The sequence below is a fragment of the Camellia sinensis genome, chromosome 2 (assembly GCF_055761805.1).
Source record: "Camellia sinensis isolate YWXY chromosome 2, ASM5576180v1, whole genome shotgun sequence".
Lineage (NCBI taxonomy): Eukaryota > Viridiplantae > Streptophyta > Magnoliopsida > Ericales > Theaceae > Camellia > Camellia sinensis.
The window spans coordinates 170,272,287-170,284,252 of NC_138962.1; the positions used below are offsets into that span (position 1 = coordinate 170,272,287).

General features: G+C 36.8%; 1 protein-coding gene and 1 pseudogene across 1 annotated transcript; both read right to left on the minus strand.

Annotated features, from left to right (window-relative positions):
- Window positions 1–1,621: 1,621 nt before the first annotated feature.
- Window positions 1,622–2,227, minus strand: LOC145819234 (secreted RxLR effector protein 161 pseudogene; annotated as a pseudogene).
- A 2,489-nt stretch (window positions 2,228–4,716) lies between these two features.
- On the minus strand, window positions 4,717–5,532 carry LOC145819235 (uncharacterized). Its single transcript, XM_082913198.1, has 2 exons — window positions 4,938–5,532; window positions 4,717–4,751 (listed from the first exon to the last, which is right to left on the minus strand). The coding sequence occupies exons 1-2, from the start codon at window positions 5,530–5,532 to the stop codon at window positions 4,717–4,719; spliced, it is 630 nt and encodes a 209-aa protein (XP_082769324.1).
- Between the last annotated feature and the right edge of the window lie 6,434 nt (window positions 5,533–11,966).

Sequence of the window (11,966 nt, forward strand, 5' to 3'; positions counted from 1 at the left end):
ATTTAAGAATTTTTTTTAATCATATGAGCCTAGAGGATGAGGCTCTTCAAAGTTTTAGATTCGACTCTCCTCGCCAACAAAAAATGTTGGACTCATAGATATCAGGGCTTAAAAACCCTACTTGGCTAGACTGTAAGGACTTAGTCCAGTGTGCACACGTATAATTAGTATATCATATATTATATATGGCCCTCACTCCCCAAAAAATCTTGGTTGTGCATCTAAAGTTAACAAAATTGACGAAAATTCTTCTACGATTTTCTAAAGGGATAGTTAAAAGTTGAAATATCAATATGAAATCTGATAAGTTCAGTACGCTTGACTTACTATTGTAAAGCCACATAACATCCAAATTACATTCAACATTTAGAAAATTAATCACTTACATGGTAATTAGGTCTTAAGGGCCATTGCTGGCTATTAAAGAGTTCACGGGTCAAAAGGGTACTAAGCTACAGGCTCAATCCATATTGGAAGATTCTATTTAGGCTCAAAAAAATTATTAGGTACGCTCAATTTCTCAGTACACTTTATTAAATTATTTAGGGTGACTCAATTTGGGAAGAAGGTTTATGGGCTTTTTTGGCTATTTTAGCCACAAAAGACAAAATAGGCTATTTTAACCACAACAAACAAAACATCACATCCAACCCATAATCAGTACACTCTTCTCTCACAAAAAAAAAAAAAGCCAAAAAACCCAAAAAGTCCTTCCCAAACCAAGCTTTTTATGTAGGAAAATCATACACATATAATATAATCATATATGTATGGATATACAGCGGAATAAAATTTATATTAACCTCCTCCAGCCATTGTTGATCAAGTTGTGTGATGTGTGTATTTCTTCTGAACCTCTCAATATTATATCACTCACTTCACACTTTAGGAATAAGTGTCTTCTAATCTATGCAGAACTTGAGTGCCTCATTGATGGAAAACCATAGGCCTATTTATAACTGTTAGGTCAGGGACCCTTATCAGATAGATACATTATCAGATAAACTTTGTTAGTTTCCTTCCATCAAGGAAACTTAATTAGTAGAAATTGATAGGCCTTAGCCAAACCACCCTTTAGAGTTCTTGATATTTTAAGCAACCTCAATAATTATCACCCATAATTATCAAAAGATAAATATACATGTAAGGATAAATATATAAATAATATATAATATATATAATTTACAAATATTAATATGTATGTGGGCCACCTTAAGTCTCATCTTAGGAGACACAACTTACATTCTCCCACTTGGTCCATAAATCAAATAAATACTGTATTGGGTGATATGTACTAAATTATGGCCATTAAATTTGCCTAAACTTTAATATTGAAATCCTCACACTCCATTGTCAAGTGTTACTACACGAATCATAGCGGTTATACCCCATTTAATGGACATTTCCTTCTATAAATTACAATGTATGACACTTCTCAATGAATACTAAATAAAATACTTCAATTTACAAATGACTAACAAATAGCCATTCGGGTCGTACTTTATGTATCCCAATGGATAACAAACATGACAAATACTTTAAGTGCACAATCAAAGGTCATGTATTTATTCTAAATAAATATTGTTTTCAATAGCGAATCCCTCAAAATGAGAAAGTAATTTCATACATCAAAAGAGCTAATTAGTCTCGTATAAACCACATGATCATTGTGTACTTTAGCCGGCAATCCTCTTGTCATGGGATCTGCAACCATCAGCTCAGTATTGATGTGCTCAATAGCAATTTCTTGCATCTTGACTTTCTCTCTAACAACAAGATACTTTATGTCAATATGTTTATTTCGGCTGCCACTTTTATTGTTTTTAGAAAAGAAAACTACAGCCGAATTATCACAGTAAATCCTTAGTGGTCTTGATATGGAATCAACAATCCTTAGTCCTGTGATAAAATTTCTTAACCATAAGGTCTGTGTTGTAGCTTCATAGCATGCAACAAATTCCGCTTGCATAGTAGACGAAGCAGTTATGGACTGTTTGATGCTTCTCCAAGATACAGCTCCTCCAGTAAGAAGAAATATATATCCTGAAGCAGATCTTCTAGTGTTGGAACATCCAACAAAATCTGAATCTGAATATCCAATCACCTCTAATGAATCCGCATGTCTGTATGTAAGCTTGTAGTCCTTAGTTCCTTGCAAATACCTCATAACCTTTTTAGCAGCTTTCCAGTGCTCAAGGCCTGGAGTACTTTGATATCTACGTAACATTCCTACGACAAACCCAATATCAGGTCTTGTACAGACCTAAGCATACATGAGACTACCTACTACAGATGCATAAGGTATGTTTTTCATCTGTTCTTTCTCCAAATCATTTTGTAGCGATTGATTTAGACTAAATTTGTCTCCTTTGACAATAGGTGCTACAGAAGGTGAACAAGACTTCATGTTAAATCTTTCCAAAACCTTTTCAATGTAGGCCTTCTGAGATAGTCCCAATGTTTTACAAGATCTATCTCTGTGAATCTCTATGCCAATGACATATGAGGCTTCACCCATATCCTTTATTTCAAAGTTTTCAGAAAGAAATTCTTTCGTTTCATGTAGCAAACCCAAATCATTACTCGCAAGTAGAATGTCATCCAAATACAGGACTAAGAATATGTATTTACTCCCACTAACCTTAAGGTATATACAATTATCAATAATGTTCTCCGTAAACCCGAATGAAGTAACAATGTTGTGAAATTTTAAATACCATTGGCGGGAGGCCTGTTTAAGTCCATATATAGATTTCTTTAACTTACAAACCAAGTAATTATCCTTTGAGGAAAATCCCTCAGGCTGAACCATGTATACCTCTTCTTCAAAATCCCCATTAAGAAAAACCGTTTTCACATCCATATGGTGTAGCTCTAAATCAAAATGAGCTACTAAGGCCATGGTTATTCGAAATGAGTCCTTCTTAGAAACCGGAGAGAAGGTCTCATGGTAATCAATTCCTTCCTTTTAAGTAAAACCTTTGGCTACAAGTCTGGCTTTATATCGTTCAATGTTACCAGAAGAATTCCTTTTGGTCTTATAGACCCATTTATAGCCAATGGCCTTAGCTTCTTTTGGTAACTCAACAAGATCCCAAACTTTGTTTGTGGCCATTGATTTCATCTCTTCTTTCATGGCATCATACCATAAATTGGAATTAATTCCATTCATGGCTTGTGAAAATGAACTAGGATCAGCTTTAGGTCCAACATCAAAGTCAGATTCTTGTAGATATACAAGGTAATCACTAGAAATAGCTGATTTCTTTTCTCTTGTGGATCTCCTTACTCCTATTGGTTTATTTAAATTTTGAATAAGAGGTTCTGTATTGATTTGTTCCTCATGGAGCAGTTGTTCTTGCATTGGTTGTTCTTCAATGATATTTGGAATAACACTTGGAACAATAACCAATTCCCCAATTGGTTTCTCAATAGGGTCCCTTATTTCCTCGAATTCTATGACACGAGAAAAACCACTCCCACTTGACTCAGGATCCTCAAGAAATTTTGCATTTCTAGCCTCAACAATTTTAAGAGTGTGTGAAGGGTAATAAAATTTGAAACATTTAGAGTTTTCAGCATAGCCAATGAAAAGACCACTAACTGTTCTTGGGTCCAATTTCTTTAAGTGTGGGTTATAAACCCTTACCTCAACTGGACAACCCTATATGTGCAAATGTCTCAAACTTGGTTTCTATTCTTTCCATAATTCAAAAGGTGTTTTAGAAACAACTTTAGATGGAACCCGATTTAAGACATACACAACGGTTTTCAAAGCATCACTCCACAAATTTATGGGAACATTGGAATAACTAAGCATGCTCCTTACTATGTCCATAAGTGTACGGTTCCTTTTTTCAGCTACACCATTTTGTTGTGGTGTACCAAGCATTGAATATTGGGCAATTATTCCTTCTTCTTTAAGAAACCTAGCAAATGGACTAGGTATTTGTCTGAATTCTGTGTACCTTCCACAATATTCTCCACCTCTATCTGATCTCACGATTTTAATGCTCTTTTCTATTTGTTTCTCTACCTCTGCTTTATAGGCTTTAAAAGCATCAAGTGCCTCAGCCTTATCAAATAAAAGATAGAGATACATATATCGTGTATGATCATCAATAAATGAGACAAAATATCTCTGACCATTGAAACAAGGTGGAGTAAATGGTCCACAGAAGTCTGTGTGTATAATCTCAAGAATGTGGGAACTTCTTTTGGCACCTTTAGTGGACTTGTTGGTTTGCTTTCCCTTAATGCGATCCACACAAGTACCAAAATTAGTAAAATCAAGAGTATTTAAAACTCCATCATTTACTAATCTTTTTATCATTTCCATTGAGATATGTCCCAATCTTCTATGCCATAACATAGAGGAGTTCTCTTTGGTAACACTTCTCTTTAATGCCAATTCCATTATGTAAGGTTAAAAGACTATTTTCATATGAAAGATCAAAATCAAATTTATATAAACCATCAGTTAAAAAATCATTGCCAATAATAGCATTATTTTTCAATAAATTGAAACTCAAACTAACAAAATTAAATGTATATCCAAAAGGTACTAATTTTGAAATCGAAACTAAACTTATAGAAAATGATGGAACATAAAAAGTGTTTTCAAGATCCAAAACAAAGCCAGAATTTAAAATCAATCTAAAAGTTCCCACAGCCTCCACATGTGAACGCATCCCATTTCCCGAATAGATGCCTTGTTCACTTCTTGTCGGTTTCCTTAGGCTGAGAAAGCCCTGCATAGTATTGGCAACATGAATTCTAGAACCAGAATCAATCCACCATGTATTACCAGGAACTTTAACTAAGTTAGATTCATATCACATAAGAGAGAATAGATTACCTTTTTTCTCGAGCCATTTCTTGTACTTAGGACAATCTTTCTTCATGTGTCCCTTTTTTCTTGCAAAAGAAGCATTCACCTTTATTGCCATAACGCTTCATTTGCACTTTTTGTTGTGGAACAATTTTGTCCTTTCGACCTTTTCCTTTTCCATGAAATGCAAGATTGGCAGTCTCTAGTTTTTCATGCTTCAATCTCTCTTCCTTTTGAACACACATGGCCAAAAGTTCATTTACTGACCATTTCTCCTTCTGTGTGTTATAGGAAATTTTGAAAGCACTATATTCCATGTTAAGGATAAAATGTACTAAGAATGACTCAGAAATCTCTGTCTCCAATGTTTTAAGTTGAGCTGCAATGTCCCGCATTTCCATAATGTGTTCATGCACACCTTTAGAACCATTAAGCCTCATGCTTGAGAGCTTCTTCACTAGGGTGTTGGCTAATGCCTTATCAGGTGTCACAAATTGCTCTTCAATAGCCTTCATGAAGACCTTAACCTTGTCGCAGTCAGGGATTGAACCCCTAATGCCCTTACTGATATGGGACTTGATGAGCGTTAAACTTAAGTGATTAGATCGCTCCCACCGCTCATAAGAAGCCCTCTCAGTTAGCGTACTTGATTCCGTGGGAATAGGTGGTTCGTCCACACGAAGTGCCAAATCAAGGTCCATGCACCCCAAAGTCAAAAGAATCTTATCTTTCTAGTCAGAAAAATTTTCACCACTCAAAAATGGAATATAAGATGATTTAGAACTCAATAATGTAGTACGAATGACTGCAACAACCAAGAACAAATCATGCTACAGAAAAAATAAAAAATAAAGTAAATTCTAATCTCCCTATGGATAAAGATTGCAACTTGCATCGAACCTACTTAACTTTATTAATAAGACTAGTAAATATCTCTCACAAAATAAAAATAATTCCATTATCTGTGGACATAGAAAATTTTTATTTTGATATTTAACTTACTATCTTATTCCAAATAAATTAATAAAACAATTATCTTCCTGTGGGTAAAATAATTAATTTTACTAATTTAAATGCAAGTAATAAGATGCCATCTAATAAAATTATTTTCTAACTTTATACATATAACAATAATTTAAGATGTTGTGGCTATTCTCAAATTACTGTAATGCTCAACCATCTTATAAATTCGGCACCATATAACCTTTAATTGAACAGAAAACAAACCCAAAAAAAATGGTCCCAAGATATTTAATTTCTGTAAATAATTCATTATGCATCACAAACTTCAAATTTTGAAACAAATTGTTCACAAAATAAAGTTCCACAACTATTTATAGATTTTTTTTTTTTAATATCAGAATCTGAAGCTATTCTTGCATTTTTAATTACCTTTTGACATACGTGTACATGCATTCTCACACACAGAGAGTTTAGTAAGCAATGAAAGCTTGACAAGCTTTAGCATATAAAACAAATTGATAAAAATCCAAATTCTAAATTATCCTAGTCATGATGAAGACAATTATACAATTGCAAGAACGGGATTGATGAAAAAAGGAAAAAAAATTTTTTATATGAACGTCAACTAGATATATATTATATATATATATATATATATTGAATCTATATACTGATCAACAGGGATTTGGAGGTAAGCTCGGATACCACAATGTAGGAAAATCATACACATATAATATAATCATATATGAATGGCTATACAGCAGAATAAAATTTATATTAACCTCCTCCAGCCATTGTTGATCAAGTTATGTGATGTGTGTATTTCTTCTGAACCTCTCAATATTATATCACTCACTTCACACTTTAGGAATAAGTGTCTTCTAACCTATGCAGAACTTGAGTGCCTCATTGATGGAAAACCACAGGCCTATTTATAACTGCTAGGTCAGGGACCCTTATCAGATAGATACATTATCAGATAAACTTTGTTAGTTTCCTTCCATCAAGGAAACTTAATTAGTAGAAATTGATAGGCTTTAGCCAAACCACCCTTTAGAGTTCTTGATATTTTAGGCAACCTTAATAATTATCACCCATAATTATCAAAAGATAAATATATATGTAAGGATAAATATATAAATAATATATAATATATATAATTTACAAATATTAATATGTATGTGGGCCGCCTTAAGTCTCCTCTTAGGAGACGCAGCTTACATTTTAGCCCAGGTTAAAATAGCTAAAAAAATCAAAAAGCCAACCCACTTTCCAAACGACAAAGTATATTTTTTTTTCCAAACTATCCTTCAAGATATACCTAAATAACGAACAAATTAAAAAACCTAATTTCACACACAAACTCACTTTGTGAGATCAAAATCAGGGTTCGTAATGGCTGTTGCTTGTAAATGTGGGAGTGGAATTTTTCTATCCACTTGTTTGAATCCCCTAATCCATGAACCCTGCGTGAGACCTCCCCTCCCCCTCTCATTCACAAGCCTCCCTTATGGTAGGAAGTTTAAGAAACAAAACTTGGGCAAAGATTGATTTCCTTGTAATAAACGAAAAGTGAAGTCAGGTTGTAGTGAATGAACACAATTACTTTCATTGATTTTCTTTTCTTCTTCTTCTTCTTCTTCTTCTTCTTCTTCTTCTTCTTTTTTTAATATACAAATCAAACCCACTAAAATGATAGGATTTTGTTGTCACAACAAGGTGCTAAGACAATACCCACACTAAAGATAGTGAATTTTTGTAGGGTGGATTAAAGTTTTGAAGTGAAGAAGAAGTGTAGACACCCCATTTTTGACCGTCCTCAAGACTTTGACGCCACCGTTTGAACACTAGGTGATCATCCATGTTCGTGTTCGTCTTGAGTTCTCGGAGGTCTTGGTTACGTACCTTGCCTTAAGACCTCTCGACTTGTTTGTTTTGTGCTTGGTTGTATACCAAAAACTTGTGTTTTTGCCTCTGAGGGCAGGGAATGGCTTGTTGGCCATCCCCACACCTCACCGGCCTTGGCTTAAGGCCACCGTCCTAGTTTTCTTGCTACCGGCCAAATATTTTGGTCGGTCGGCAATGTTTTTGGTCGGCCGGCCATTTTTGTTGGTCAATCGGCCATATTTTCCAGCCGACCCCTGTTCATCTGCTTTATGCAGATATTTAGTGCCAGCTGGCACAGCTGGCACGCACAATTCACCCCCTCCATACACATGTATGGAGGGATTTGCCTCTTGGGTTAGCTTCTCTTAAAAGCTTTAGAATTGAACCTCTATAAGAGGAGAACCCCTCCGCCCTCCTCCAAGGTTCAGAGAATTAGGGTTAGAAGTTTTATATCTATCTATCTCTATATCTCCCTCCCTTTCCATTTGTGTGTGGAATAGTGTTCAAAAGGTGCTTTTGTTCTTAGTTTTGCACTAAAACACCTAGTGTTACACTATACTTCGGTTACTAAGGTGTTGAGGGACTAGTTTCAGAGTTTATAAGTTGGTTTTGATCAGAGAAAGGGGCTGGGGTTGGTGTTCTTGAAGTGTTCTTCAAGGGTGAGCACTATTTGCTTTATATTCCCCATTTCTGTACAAGCTTTTGACCTATCTTGCATCTATTTTTAAGCTTAAGTTATAACTGATAAAAGTTCTGTTTTTAAGTGCTTAAAATAGTTGTTTAAGATCACTTTGGTGTTTGGGGTTGTTTACCCCCTCTTAGGCCTTGTTTGGCCTCATTTTTGTGCCTTTTTTGTGAGCTCCGGGACCACCTTGTATTGGCCTTCTCACCACTGAAATCCAGAGGTATTTCAGTGGTGGGATGGTGTTTTGAGGTCCTAAGAGGGAGAGGGCCATCCCCTCTCCTTGTCGTCTTCAATACTTATCATATTTGCCTTATGTGTGAGCACTTTGTTTAAGTTCATGTTGGCCATGTCTTAGTTGATATTTGGTGTTATTTTAGCATGATTTACCTCTGTCCAAAGTTGGTTTAGACATGCCATGTATGCTCCATACACTTGTCTTGTAATCCCATGTTTTGGCCTTAACATGCATCATGTTGTAACATGTGTTTTTAGCATGATTTTGGCTCAACTTTGTGAAGCTTCTAGCCTTGTTTTAACATGCTTGAGCTCTGGTTTTAGTTGTTTTGGTTGTCCATGACTTGCTTTGTATAGCTACCATGCAATCTAGCTTGTAGGCTTTGAGTTTAGAACCCCCTAGCATGCATTACTTGGCTTATTTCAGTGATTTGGAGTCACTTACCATGTTATTTCAGTCCGTGTGGCATGCTTGTTTACTTACATTTGATGCTCCTTTAATGCCTTAAAGAGTTGTTGTTTTATGCTCCATGTTTGGACCGTTGTGTATGCCATCATGCTTAGACCATTTAGATGCCATCTAAGTGGGTTTTTGGGCTCATTTTAACATGTCATATCTCTAATTTTTGTTGCTTGAGTCATGCCATGTTTGGTTGTATTAGGTGTAGTATAACACCTCTTCGGTGGCCTTGCATGCCTCATGATTTTGTCCCTTTAATCTAGCTTGTATTGGCTAGTTTCGAGCTCACTTTTGGTCTTGATTAGACCTACCTTGGGACTGTTTTAGGTCCCCATGGCCCTTTGGGATTTGCTTCATGTAGTCTTGGTTCGAGTCTCATGGCTAGTTTCCAAATTTTGGGCTTGGTTGCATGCTTTGCTTGATTTTTTTAATTGGTTTGGTACCATTTCTAACTTGATTTCAGAGCTTACAATGTATGCCATTTGTCCATGTTCATTCTCTTTTAAGTGTGCTTAAGGGTTGCCCTTTTGTGTTTAAAGTGATGGGCCATTAGCATGCGTGTTTGTATGTGGTTTTGTCCCTTATCCCTTAGCATTTTGGCAAATGTTTTGGACCTATTGGAAAGTTGTCCATCTTGGTATAAGCCCATCCTTTGCATGTTGTTGCATGCTCGCCTTGTATGTTGTTGCATACTTTGCTCATCGCATGTCGTTGCATGCTTAAGTTGCATTTTCCATGCTTGGTAGCATGCATTTTGTCATGAGTTTAATATGTTGTTACATGCTTGTTCACACGCTCATGTTGCATTAGTTTGCTTGCATGCCTAGGTTGCATAGCATTGTGCATGTTTGCATCCCTTGCCTCTTGATCAATTATGATAGAGGTTCATTGTGTATTTGTATGCATTTCATTTGATATCAAATTGCACACTTGGCATCTTGGGCCGTCATGCATTGAAATGCGTGATTGATGGCCCGTGGGTCGAGAACCATACTCCTTTGAGTCTCAAACATGATAAGGAGGGTGGTGGTGCATAAATTGCTTTGAAAATGCATTGCCATGTCTTGTCTGTTCTCTGTTGCAGCAAACCAGTATTTTGCAGGAAGAAATGGCCGGTCGGCAACTTTTAGTGCCGGCTGACTATCAATACCCAGCCTGTGATCTAATTTTTGGTCGATGACCATAATTCCATAGCCGGTGGTGCTCCCTCTTGGTCGGTGACGTTCCACTGTGCTCAGGGAGTGATTCTGAAGCTTCCTTGAGACTTGTGAAGTTTTCAGAAGTACAGATCGATGTAAACAGAGGCAACATGAGCATGACGGTGGATTTCCGAGCGGAGCCAAGCATACATGCATTGGTCCCTCTTCCCGAGGCTATTTTACTGCTTTCAGTAATTTAATTAATTTGTTTAATTAATTAAGGGTTTGTAATATTTAATTAGTTTGTTAGTTAATTAATTTGTATTATTCATTCGGACCCTCCGAGAGAGGGCAATTTTGTAATAAGCGTGTGTGTGTGTGATGCATGTCTTCCAACCACTTATGATGGTTAGTTCTAGGGCACATTTCAATTAGCATCCTTATGCTATGCATGTTTGCATCATTCATCAGTATTGCATGCACCGAGCTCGGCGCATACATAGTATTTCAAATTCCAAGTTGAATACGTGTATCGAGTTGTTGCATTTCACATGCCATCCTTAGGTTAGCCGAGCCTATTCTAGTTGCATTTTGTATGCAATGCATTAGCCATCTTAACATGGACTTGGATCATACATTTGATTACTAACATGTTCCTTGTTTTGGCTCGGAGTACACTGTGAGTATTTATGCTTTAGCATCTTGCATGTGTGTAAGTGTTAATATGACAGCATGCTTACCATGAGGCCATTTGCTTATGTGATATAACTGCCTGAATGCCTGTGGGTGAAGGTTGGATTGCTTGAATTGGAATAATTCATTAAAACCCGTGTTTTAGCCTACTTGCGAGTAGCAAATTTCAAACCAATTTCCAAAACAAGACGGATATGCGATGCTTTGTTCCAAATTAGGCGATCTAGTCTATACTTGTGTGTTGTGCGCATCACATAGTAAATTCTAGCTAATTAACCGGAATAAGAACACATATGTTTTCAAAATAAAATATCATGCTTAGTACAGGCCGATCTTCGGATCGGGCGAGCGGGGGTGCTCATAGCTGACCTTCCCTAATCGTACCCAAGTTCCCGAGCTAAGGCAACTTTGGTGATGACGGACACGTGGCCTTAGGCAACGAGTCAGGGTTTCCTAAATTCCCCCAAAACAAAATATTTAGGTGACGACTCTGTATCTGGCAAAGCAGTCCATGTTTGGCACCTCTTTCTAAAAATCTGTTTTCCAAAACGATTTGCAGGACTTGGACTCTTTGATGATTCATCGGTCTTGCATTGCACTCCGCGAGATTAGATACAGGACCGTGACATTGAGTCCGAACTGTAGTGAGCCCCAAATGAGCAAAACAGGATTCCCTTTCGGGATGTTCGGGGATGTCTACAGTTTCTGGCGACTCTGTTGGGGATTTAGAGAACTTGGCTCGGACTCATGATATCTTTTTTTTACTACACTTATGTGTTTCTTTGCATTGCATTTGCATTGGTGTGCCTAGGACACCGTGTTTGCCATCTTCTATTCTTGAACAGTTTGCCGAAGGCTCGCTTTGAGAAGCATGTCATAAGGCTGACCGGTTACGGGCTCTGCCACGATGGGAACACAAACCCCGGTTTTTACCAGGGCACCCCTTTTGACTATTCGACCTGGTGCATATTCAGAATCCATAGTGACCATTCCAAACTAGGACAAGTTGCTTACCCAATTATAGGTTGTTTGAAACCGCTGTGTACGTAGTGAAACCCTAGCTCCTGACAAAAT